We start from the raw sequence: 12,872 nt of genomic DNA, 5'->3' as shown, positions 1-12,872 counted from the left end.
CCATCTCACAAGCACCCCCAGCTGCAGTGTGGGCAGGCAAGGACAAGCGAGGGCCAAATGCTGTACTATTTGTGCTTCTGCTCCCTGTTGAGACTTAACACAGCATGGGGCATTTTAATAGGAATGGCTGCTGTCATGCCACTGCAATAACTAATCACACATTCTTACATTGGGAAGGAGGGGAGTCGGCTTCGATTGCAAGGGAAAGCAGGTTTCAAACTCAATTTAGTGTTGTCAAATTCAAAAATTAGGCCTGTGGCATTGCAGAACTTCAAGCTCCATATAGCATACAGCTTGGACCCAGATAATGAAATCTTTCATTGCAATACCTTCCTTGCCAATAGGGGATAAATAGCAAGAGCACACCCAGAGCCACTAGCAGTAGGGTTTTTTCTCCAATAATAATAATAATAAAATCCAATTGGAAAGAAGCCCCCAGAGAAAAAGACAGTGTGCAATGATATTGTAAGACTTCATATATTCACTCTGTCTTAATGATTCCACAATAAATTGGCTCAGTTTGCACTGAGGGTGAAGGAATGGTTGGGGAGTGTTCCCCCCCACCAGTCTCCCTTGGACTCCAGCTGGGCTCTAAAATGTCCAGCTGGGATAATTCTGTCTATCCCCATGAGCAGTAATGATAAACCCATGCATGGATGTGAGCTACAAATCCAGTAACTGGGAATGGGGAGCTGGGCAAGAGAGGGCAAACCCTTATAGACTGTTGGGCCTCTTCCTCTGTTAGCCAAAACAATAGGAGAAATTAACCTAAGGTTAGGAATGGGAGAGAATGTTGATTCATTTAATGGCAAACCTCCCTAATTTGCAATTTCTGAAACAATTCACCAAACAAAACATAGACCTCTACAGAAATTCTCACTTCTCTGGGTTTGGCAATGCAGTTTTCCAGCCAAGAAATACGTACAAAAATGGCATATACTAAAGTGCCCATATAAATGCATATAGACATGAAAGGAACATGCAAAGATGTGTTATATTAGGGAGCTTTTTTTTGCAAAAATGTGTATATTAGACAAAACAGCATGTACCGTAATATGTATAGATTGAGATAGATTCCCCTTAAAATGCTGGTGAATTTTCATGCAGATGTGTTCTAAAAGAAAATGCAAACAGATGTAGAGAACTGAACTTAAGATTGGAAAAATAAGAAATTGAGAGAAACCAAAACTGACAGAAGCACCCATCCTTGCCCAAGATCTAAGAGGATCTATCCTTTGCCTGTAGCTGCCAGTCCCTTTCCATTATCAACTCAAATGAAAGATAGAGTTTTACAAAACAGCCACCATCTTGTGCTATACTTTTACATCCTTTATTTCAGCAAAGACATCCAGCTTACATGCCACTTGCAAATGTTGGTGGTCTTGCCACTGTATCCTCCTTAACAATATTTGCCCCCCTACCTCTATGTGAACAGTTTTGAGACCTACCCCTCACAACAGTTAGCAGACAGAATTCTTGCCCTTTTTGTGATAGGTATATGACAGGGTGGCGCTGTGGGTTAAACCACAGAGCCTAGGGCTTGCCGATCGGAAGGTCGGCGATTCGAATCCCCGCGACGGGTTCCCTCTGCCTGGTTCCCAGGCCCAATACTCACAGGCAGAGCAGCAGCAGCAATGTCCCAAGGCCTCCTTGGAGCCTTATAATCTGTGGTGGAGTATGGGCCCTCTCCCAGGCCCAAGATGGAAAATGGGTTTCAAGGATCTGAGGGCAATGAAACAATCACTGAGACAGCTAGAGCACCGGTGGCGGATAACTCATTCTGAATCTGACCGGACATGGGTTAGAGCTCAATGTCGAGCCTACCAAATGGCAATAGTGATGGCGAAGAAGACCTTCTTCACCGCCTCTATTGCATCTGCAGAAAACAGTGGCATGAGACTCTTTCAGGTGGTTCGCAATTTAGCGGAACTACCTGCAATGATTTTGCAAAGTTTTTTTGCAAAGATAAAGTCGCTCAGATTCGGGAAGAGGTAGACTTCACTGTGGGAGCAGGGCCGGGGCGACAGAGTGCTAGAGTCCTGCCTAGTCAAGTTGTGTGGGATCAATTCCAATCTATTACCCCTGAAGATGTGGACAGGCTGCTTGGATGACTGAAACCAACCACCTGTCTCCTTGATCCTTGCCCATCCTGGCTTATAAAAGCTACCCGGGAAGCCTTTAGAGAGGCACCACTGAGGCTCCCAGCCTGTACGCAAAAGTGTATGCGTGGGTGTGCCAAACTGGGTCTTTGACCTGGGTGAAATAAAGCCTAGATTGCTCCTGCCAGGGGTACCATTTACAAAACCCCAGTGGAGAAAATTGCCAGGTCAATCAGAACCAGACAGTCTTGTGAAAAAACAACAGCTAAGTACACAACAGAAAACAGGTATTGAGAAAGGAAACAAGAAACACATGTGCACAGAACAGAACAGCAATTTCACAGACTCCCTTTCTTAAATATTCCATTTCTTCCCCTCTAATTTAAGCGGGATCTGCCAAAACCAATGAAGATCCTCTTTTGGCAGTTAGCACATTCTGTGGCTGTGTGGTACAACACCAAAGTGTTCAAGGCAGAAACTAATTGGAATAAAGAGCACCGTTTGCTGTAAAAGTCAAGCAAAACTGTGCTGCAGTGGAAAATGTCATTTCAATAAGAGAATAGCTGGGGCTTAAACTCCTTCATCCTTGCAATGGTGATTAAAATAAATAAACCTCATTGATAAAATGTTTTCCCTAAACCATAAAAAGCAGGTCGGTTTTACAAACTGAGAAGTAGTGGATTGAAGAAACTTAAGCCAACAACACATTGGCAGTAAAGTAGGTTAGCATGAAGTTCAGGTCACTTCTGCATTCTTTGCAGCACCTCGCACAGTGTATATAGGTGATAATGGTAGCATTCTACCTGATTCCCTTCATCCGCTACATCTTGAACACAGCATCCCTTCATGTTAATTCACATCCCTCCTGCTGTTCTAGCCTGATCCAAGTTCTGTTGGATGCATCATGGTGGGTTTAGTGTCCAGTTCTGCCAAATTGTAATAAAAATGGCTAAAATCTGTCATACATTAAAACCACAAGCAATGTGAAACAATTCAGCATAAAAATGGGAGACAGAACTTCAAGCCACACTAAAGTCTTATCCGCTCCACCTGAAGCTTAAAACTGAGTGCCAAGCAACCAGACATATCTAGGAAGGGAATTCTACAACCTGGGTGCCACAGTGGAAAAGGCCCTGCCTTGCATTCCAACCAATTGTGCTTCTAAAAGTGGTGGGATACGTGCTGTGTCAAAAAAATATTTTCTGCATTTCCCTCCATCTCAGTTATTATCCATCAATTAATGAGATAAGAAATTGCATTAAAAATTTTACCCAAGGCATGATAAAATTTCAGTGAAATTCTTATGAGTGGGGTGCAGGATTTTCTTATGTACTTGCCTTGCTTTTGAGGTAGCCAATTGTTATTTGGGAATGTCCTGCCTTCCATTCTACAAATCATCTCACCAGTGATCTGCACACTGCAGCCTCCCCAGGTGCCCATGCCCCAGTCAAAACTCATCATGCAGCAGCTCTACCCATGAAGTGTTTGAGATCAGGGGGCATGGGCAGTCAGGGAGGCTGCAGAATGCTGGAGAACTGCTTGCTGGAAATAAAAAGCCTATCCACCCCCCTTGGCCACCTCGCAATGTGAAAGTAAGCTGAAATCCCCACAGCAACAGAAATGATCAAGGCACTCTCAGATACCCTGAGAAGGATAGGGAGAAATGGAAGCTTCTTTTTCAGCTGAACAAAACTAACCAAAAAGGGGGGCAGATTTGGGCACAGCACAAGGAGGGGCACATATTGCAGAGGCTTGGACATTGAATACAGTGGGTAGGCCGGATCACATGGAAGGAAACGGACCTTCAAATATTTAGATCCCAAACCAAAGCTTTCGTTAGCTACTTGGCCAAGGCCTGCCAGTGAGCTTTGGGACTGAATGGGGATTTGAACCCAGGTCTCGTCTGTTTTCATCCAATGTTCTAGTCACCATAAGCACACTGGACCACACAATGAACGGTTTGATTTGGGATGGTGATTGTGTTTTGACTTACATGCTAATGAACAACCAAGCCATAACATCGAAACTGTGCACTGACTGATTGCTGATTGGAGTGGGAAAAGCTTCAGTGCTAGATAATTCTGCCACACTACTCCAGCTTCCAGAGAAAATGCTAAAAAAAGGAAACCCACCTCTCCTTCAAGATAGATTCTGATGACAATTTGTTTCCTATCTGTTTACACTGCTTTTCAATTATCTAACTTACAAAGGGGATTACACAACATACAGTATTTTTTAAAAAAACTAAGCACAATCTATTAAGAGCAACAAAACCAATGAAACCTAATTAACAGTCAACAGCAGGATCAATCCACAATGTCAATTGATAAGCAGGGATCTAGTTTTCAAAGGCCTGATACCAGAAAAAAAATGTTCCTACTTGTCTCTGAGAGGAGGCAAATGCCCGAGTCAAATCAGCCTACTCCTTGGGAAAGGCATTCCACAGGATTTGGGCAAGAACTGAAAAACTGCTGCTCCTACTGGATGCTGTTCTTGCATCTCTCAGCCAGTGCTGATGGTATCTGCTTATAAACTCTCTACATGGTGACTGAATCTGTATGGAGCGTCTGAAGCATCCAGCCATTCATAAAGGAAAACTACACAACTCCACCATAACGTATTTCAGTTTGGTAGGTCAGATTTGTGACCAGACATGCTAAATGAGTATAAATGATGTTGTTTTAGTCACCAAACACCAAGCCCCTAGGAAGCCAACACATGGTCCGTCCAGAAAATGAATGGATGGGGGTCAAGATGTTCTCGGAGTTTAGTGCTGTGTGCTTGACTCTAGCCACCTCCTGGGCTCATGCACACAATATCACCACAGATTCTTGTAAGAACTGTAAACTTTCTTTCCTTATGATTTTGAAACAAAGGCTGAGGTTTCCAGTGTGCCACATCCTTTGCTTAGTATCAAAATTACATACCTGTGCAGCAAATTTACACATGCCCAGAATGTGTGCTGCCTGGATTTTTATTATTATTATTATTATTATTTCCCTGTCTCCTCTGCAAAAGTCTTAATATTTCAAATAGTTCACCTGCACTAAACTGAATAAATCACCCACACTCACCCTACCCTGGCCTCTACCAGCAATGTTTGCATTTGTTTTGCCAAATGTGAGAGATCCAGGGGTCAGTGACACGAGCCACACATCTCCATTTGTCTTCCCTCTGAACAAACAAGTCCCCAACCAACTCATCTGAGTATACCATGTGTCATTCGCCAAGCTACCCTTGCATTTTATTGGTTCGGCACTAATCTGAGGCCCCATCTGCACCATACATTTGAAGCAATTTCATGCCATTTTCATCACCTAATAATCTTGGGAACTGTTGTTCCTTAAGGGTGCTGAGAGCTGTTAGGAAACCCCCCCTCACAGAGCTGCGGTTCATAGAGTGGTTTCTCAATCCCTCTTCCCAATAAATTTTGGGAACTATAACTGTGCGGTGAATTAGTGGGTTTCCTAATATCTCTCAGCACCCTAAGAAACTACAATTTCCGTAATTCTTTGGGGGCAGTCGTGACTGTTTCAAGTGGTATTGTGCTGCTTTAAATGTGTAGTGCAGATGTGGCCTTAATGTTTGACTGTAGGAGGATCTGATGATAGACAACCAGGGTTCTGGTAGTGAATGGGGGATAATGAGAAAGGACAAAAGTTAGTGATATCCGGAGCCCATCTCCACTTCATTTGCTCTCTTGTTTTTTCCAGAGTCAGTGCCAATGGCAGTCATCATAGGCGTGGCAGTTGGAGCTGGTGTGGCGTTTTTGGTGTTGATGGCCACCATTGTGGCCTTCTGCTGTGCTCGCTCTCAGAGAAGTAAGTCACTTTCTTTTTATTCAATTGACTCTCTGACCATATCATGCTGGAAGTCTGGAAGCCCTTCTTCTCTGCCTAGGAAAACCACATGGAGAGGTAATGTAAGTTTATCCAAAGCTGCCTCTTCTTGTGACGTCCTCAAAGACCCGTCTGGCCTTGATTCCCTGGTTATGATAAACATTTTATCCCTCCAGTCATGATGCTGGGATGGAGACAGCTTGGGAGGAGTCAACGACAGCTAGGTAAAATCATTTGGCAAGTCTATAGTGAAGGGAACTTTCATTAGATTAGGTTGATGGCTCTATCTGTAATTAAGAGAAGGGAATGTAACCCAGTGGTAGAGCACATGTGTTGCATGCAGAGAGGCCCAGGTTCAGTTCCTGACATCTCTAGGTAGTGCTTGGAAATACCGTGCCTAAAACCCTGAAGATCTGCTGCTGATAGATAGGCCAGTGGTCTGACTCAGTGTTAAGACAGACCATCAGGTGTCAGCTATTTTACACATGTTGTGCTCCTAAGTGCAATGTGTAGAACAGCTCTGAGCTCTTGCTGCACATGCCTCCAGGGTAAACATGATATGGATGCACCATATTATTGCTTGACTAAATCCAACTTATTTTGTACACATGCTTAAGCTGTCCTTGTGACTTCAACCCACCATTAAACCATGCCATAAATGTGGGAAGTAATGTGAAGGAAGTACATTATAGAGCTATCCCATGTAAACTTCAGCATGCTGTTGCAGCACTGCATTTCAGGGCCTCTCCAGGTGTCCTTTTCATTGTTCATTCATGATTATTTGTGCTCATGGTGTTATTGGGACAGTTATGCAGGATCCCTTTTTCAGCACCATTTGCACCTGCAGCAGTTTTGGAGCAAATGTACTCTTTGTTTGCAGTCAGTTCATGTCCTGTATCTCCCTGCTGAAATCCTGAAACTTTCACACTGCAAATGTTCTAGGTTGTTGGTTTATTTGTGCCACTTTTGTTGTGCTATAGCACTGCCATTCCAGATGAAAATAAAACATCAGCATTGGAAAATCACAGAACAACTAATAAAGCAGAATGATGTGTGCATGGTCCAATATAAATCCACCACTCACACACTATTATTGTGTCAATGGCATGTTGCAGAATACACTTGTGAAGGAACTTTCCATTCTGTCATGTACTGTATTTGCCACATGCAGCACTGTTTCCATTGTGCTGCAGTTTGTCTTCCACCAAAAGTTGTTTTATTCATCTCACAGTCCACTGTGGTGAAATTATGTACCAGTAATTATATTTTCATTGCATTATCCCACTCCATTCACTTCAGTGCAAAGGAACCACAATGCAAAAGGGGGAGTGGGAGAGAGAGAGAGAGAGAGAGAGAGAGAGAGAGAGAGAGAGAGAGAGAGAGAGAGAGAGAGACTATTCCATATCATTTGCAGACTAAAAGCAACAACAACAGGGAACACTGATTATAATTGCTAGATTGAGTTCTCTTCTGGACATGGGACAAATAAGCAGACATTGGCAGTTTCTGCTCCTGTTTCTGTCTGAATTCTCTGACATCCCTACTTCCATCTCCACCATCGAGCAGCTCTTGCCATTTGGAGATTTATTCTTATCTTAGCTGTCATCTGCTTTCCTAGAATTTCCACCCAATTGGTGCTAATCTTGCCATCTGGAGAAATGATCAGTTTGCGCCCTCTCTTTGACAGCCAGATAGATAGATAAGATTGATATTTGCACCAGCAACCAAGCATTGCTGTTACTCTTCAGATGTTTGAAGACATTGACCATGCCTCCTCTTAAACTTCTCTTCTCCAAACCAAACATACCCGGCTCTTTCAACCATTCTTCCACCTACTTGGTTTTTCCAGACCCCCTCATCAGCCAAGTCAATCTCTTTCTTAAAATGTGGCTCTCAGACCTGGAGACAGTGCCATTTACTGCTTCTTGCATGGGACCCCAATATCTGCCCTGGGGTGGGCAGCCCGCTGCTCCGTAGTTGTAGCACCAACCACATCTGGAGGTCTTCTTTTGCATTTGACCAAATGTATGGAGAATACAGCAGAAATACGCATTAGCTTCGTATTAACGTGTTGCTTTTATCTTATACTAAAAGATGTCTTGGTTTTATGAACATTGCTCCCCGTTCTGAGCCTGCAGGGATCAGGAAGGCTATACATTTAAAATGAAATCTATACTCGAATCCCTTGCTGAGCCCGTAATGCTGTTGGCTTTGCTGCCGAGTCGACAAAGCAGATGTTAAAATAAACATCACAAATGCAAGAAAAGGATTGTGGAGGTAAACAGGAGCAGCTCATTAGGAAAAAAAGCATAGAAGTTAAAGAATGATTGTTGGCTGAGCGAACAGGGATCAAACCGTTGGGGGAATGAAGAGTGATTGTTCTGAGCTTCTGAGACAGCACGAGAGAACAAGCAGTCCTCAACCATGCCTCTAACTGTAGGGATAGTGAAAGACAAATAAGCCAAACACTATGCAAAATCCCTGTGTTGCGGTGCCAATATATATAAAAAAAACCAGTTGGTTCTTTCTGGATTGTTTGCAAAGAAATCAAAGAGCCAGAAGCTCTCCCTGGACTTGCTTAATGAATGGCTGGGCCTGCATACTAGTTTGTTCTTAACAGCAATAATTGTGTCTGCTTCCCCCCCACTCGCCCCCCCCCCTTTTATGACTCTCCCAAACCCCATTAAGCGGCTCTTTCAGGTATTAGCAAATTAAATATCTGGCAGTCATTAATCTTGCATTTTGGTAAGTATTTTTTGATGGGCAGGCGCGCGGCTAAGACCTGAGAAGAGGCCAATTCAATTTCAGTGGAATCATTCAGCGATGATGGCACCATTCAAGCTTGCTCAATAGAAAATGGGCCAACTCGTCGTTGCGGTGTCAACGGTCAGACATAATCAGTCTCGTCTGCACATTCCCCTCATCTTTCTTTTCTTTTCTTTTAAGATAGATGTGAGCACACTGTATCATTCCTCTGATCCTGGGACAGAGGGAGAACATGTGGCTCATTACCTACTCCTTATTTGATGTAACCAGATGGCTCTGGATTATTTGCAGGGCACACAACATCTAACATTGGTATATTTGTGATGATGACAGATCAGGCGTGCAGCAGTGGTGCCAAGGCTTGGATTAGGAAGCAAAGCCAGAGTTTCAAAGCACCGGATGTTTGGAGGCTGGAGCCAAGCTAGTGGCATTCCCAAGGCTCTAAATGAAACCTTTGGGTCTACTCTGTCTTGATTCACAAGCTGCAAACATCCATGAACAGTGTGCATGAGGTGGTGTGGTGGTGTTGATTTGCATGCTGATCTGCTTCAGCAGTCCCTTGCCCACCCTTAGCTCTGCATGCTGATCTCAAAACAAACTGAGCTAACTGACATGGATGTAAGAAAGCATTGCTTTCTGTTCTGCCCTCTTCTTAATCCCATGCAGTGCTGTCTCCATTCTGCTGCAGTTTGTCTTCTGCCAAAAACTACACTATTCCTCTTGCTAGCTGCTGCGGCAAAATTATGTGATTTACTTAAATAATTAAATACATGAATTTGAGAGAGGTGTAGCCAATTGCGTATCATTTGTGGACTGAACAGAACAACAGTGAATACTGATTGTATTTGCTGGGTAGATTTCTGCTACAGACATGGCATGAATAAACAAAAATTGGCAATTTCTACTCCCATTTCTGTTTTCATTGGAATTCAATACAGGTTGGATTTAGTCCTTGCTGACAGGTATTTTCTCATTCCCTCTAGACATATTAACAACTGCAGTGCCAAGTTCCATGGGTCTCCCATGCAGCAAAGGAGCCCCTGTTAAAGGAGAATCTGCTTCATGAAATGTGTGTGTGTATCATGAGTGGATCAGCATATTTCTAGGCTGCATCACTTTTGCAAGTGTTCATTCATAAGTCCATGCCAAACCATTTCTACATTAATCTAATTTGCATGAAAATTCTTGTTTAAATACATACTTTTAAGATATAAAATGCACAATTCTAAATGCATTTTATCCTAATATATATTTTATTTTATTTAACAAGGCATCTATACCACTTAATCAAAAGAAATCTCTAAGTGGTATAAAATGTTCATTAAAAAATGCACTCAAAACAAGTGTTAAAACAGTAAAAAAATAATGAAATTGCCAAAATACAGGATAATCAACAGTTTTTAAAAGCAAATGTATGTAATATACCGACATATCTGAGTAAACATGCTTAAACAAAACAAAATAAAATAAGTAGGTGGTGAAAATTGTGCCATAAAGGTGCCTGACTAATATCAATACTGTAGTCAGGGAGTTTCAGAGCATAAGTGCTGCCACGCTAGTGCCCCATCTGCACTTGACAGTTAAAGTAATATCATTCCACTTTGAGCAGTAATGGCTTGCCCCTAATAAGTCCTTGGAACTGCAAGGGTTCTGAGAGTTGTTAGGCTACCCCTATTCCCCGCAGGGCTTCAATTCTCAGACCGGTTTAGCTATCAAAACCTTCTTCCCAAGGAGCTCTGTGGGGTCTCCTAACAACTCCCAGCACTTTAACAAATTATAGGATACTTTGGGGGACTGCTTAAAGTGATACAATACTGCTTTAAATTTATAGTGCAGGGGTGGCCTAAAATCCCAATTTCTTGCAATTGTGGAGTGAACATTATGATAGAATCATCTAGTCCAATCCCCTGCAATGCAGGAATCTCAACTAAAGCATCCATCCAACCTCTGCTTATAAACCCAAATGAAGGAGAACCCACCGCCTCCCAAGGGAGTCTGTTCCACTGTTGAACAGCTTTTACTGTCAAAGTCCTTCCTGTTTAGTCAGAATCTCATTTCTTGTAACTTGAATCCATTGGCTTGGGCTCTACCCTCTGGAGCAGGAGAAAACAAACTTTAGATATTTGAAGATGGCTATCACATCTCCCCTCAGTCTCCTCTTTTCCAGGCTAAACATACCTAACTTCCTCAACTGTTCCTCATATGGCTTGGTTTCCAGACCCTTGATAATCTTTGTCACCCTCCCCTGCACACATTCCAGCTTGTCAAATTGTGGTGCCCAGAAAGGGACACAGTATCCCTGGTGTGGTCTGACCAAGGCAGAATAGAGCGGTACTATTATTTCCTTTGATCTGGACACTATACTTCTGTTGATGCAGCCTAGAAGAGCATTAGCTTTTTGTTTGCTTGTTTTGTTTGCTTTGCTGCTGCTGCATAACACGATTTTCAGCTTAAGCTTGTGATCTACTCAGACCCCTAGATCCTTTTCACATGTACTACTGGCAAGTCAGGTGTCCTCCATCTTATATGTGTGCAGCTGGTTGTTCCTGCCTAAGTGCAGAACCTTACATTTGTCCCTATTGAAATTTATTTTGTTAATTTTGGTCCAGATTTCCAGTTATGTGGCAGTGGTCCTTGTGAAAGCGCCAGACAGTTGAGAATCACAAAATTAGGAGAAGTGCAAAATGCAGAGGACGACTCTTTTTTGGACCACACATTTGTTGCAGAGTCGAGGAATGGATCAGTTCCTATAAGACTATATTGCTAGCATCAGCTCTCTGTAGCAACTAAGAATATGCTGGGGCAGGGGGATAAAGATTGACTAAAAGATGTGTAAAAGCCACCAATAAAAACAAGAGCACCCTAAAAGCAAGAGATAATTCCTAAAAATGAGTACTGAGCCCCCAAAGCGTAGCAAAAACACACACAAACCCATGTTTTTGCTGCTTTCCCAAAAAGAGTCAATTCAACCAATCAGGTGGTTTTCCCTTGGGAAAGAATTTCACAAACAAACAAGAACACGCTTACATTTAAAAGGTCTGAGTTTTACTGAGCCCACACATTTCCCGTAAATGTGTTTACGATTTAAAAGTAGCTGAAAATTGAAGGTGTGCACTTTGCTGAAGAAAACGGCATCCATTGATGGGCCAGCTGACTCCACAGTAGGATTTGTGCCACAAGCCCAGCAAGTACCACTAAGACTTGAGACTGGCAGGGATATCCCTGGACTGCCAACTCATTGGTGTAATAGCAGTGGGATATGTCAAAGCAGAGATGATGCAAAGTGGACCCCAGTCTTCAGTGCTATCAGAGACTTGTCATCAAAGATCCATAGGCCAGGCTCAGAAGAAGCAACCTCACTGGTGGAGAGATTCTTCCTTGGGAAGTGATCCTCATTCCCAGCCAATCTCTCTTATGGCTGTTGTTGTTTAGTCGTTTAGTCATGTCCGACTCTTCGTGACCCTATGGACTAGAGCACGCCAGGCACTCCTGTCTTCCACGGCCTCACGGCCTCCCGCAGTTTGGTCAAACTCATGCTGGTAGCTTCGAGAACACTGTCCAACCATCTCGTTCTCTGTCGTCCCCTTCTCCTTGTGCCCTCCATCTTTCCCAACATCAGGGTCTTCTTCAGGGAGTCTTCTCATCTCATAAGGTGGCCAAAGTACTGGAGCCTCAGCTTCATGATCTGTCCTTCCAGTGAGCACTCAGGGCTGATTTCCTTCAGAATGCATAGGTTTGATCTTCTTGCAGTCCATGGGACTCTCAAGAGTCTCCTCCAGCACCATAATTCAAAAGCATCAATTCTTCAGCGATCAGCCTTCTTTATGGTCCAGCTCTCACTTCCATACATCACTACTGGGAAAACCATAGCTTTAACTATACGGACCTTTGTTGGCAAAGGTCTTATGGCTAGCACTGGGGAAAACACAGCTGATGTCATTGCCTGATACCTCACATCACCCATTCAAACCTCCTGTAGGTTCTAGGCTTGACCTCAGCAGACTTTTGAACTTTGCAGTTTTTTGAGACAACTTCTTGAGTTGTGTGAGACACCCACCATCCCTCTGCAGTGTAATGGCTTTTTCTCTAAAATAGGAGTGTGCAACCATGCTTCCATAACCCACAGAGGATATCCTCAGAGAAGTGTTTTGTCTTACATCCCTCACTG

At 43.1% G+C, this 12,872-nt stretch overlaps 1 protein-coding gene across 2 annotated transcripts in view; it reads left to right on the top strand.

The window, feature by feature from the left end:
• The window catches only part of KIRREL3 (kirre like nephrin family adhesion molecule 3), a 748,317-nt gene that overhangs the window by 705,369 nt on the left and 30,076 nt on the right, over window positions 1-12,872 (top strand). For both annotated transcript variants that reach the window (XM_081890928.1, XM_081890927.1), the window contains one exon: window positions 5,813-5,920. In XM_081890928.1, the coding sequence (XP_081747054.1) occupies window positions 5,813-5,920 (108 nt within the window). The remainder of the gene's footprint in view (window positions 1-5,812; window positions 5,921-12,872) is intronic.

Source organism: Podarcis melisellensis, assembly GCF_964234715.1.
Source record: "Podarcis melisellensis genome assembly, chromosome: 15".
In the NCBI taxonomy this organism is placed as follows: domain Eukaryota; kingdom Metazoa; phylum Chordata; class Lepidosauria; order Squamata; family Lacertidae; genus Podarcis; species Podarcis melisellensis.
This window is presented reverse-complemented; position numbering and strand designations above follow the sequence as displayed.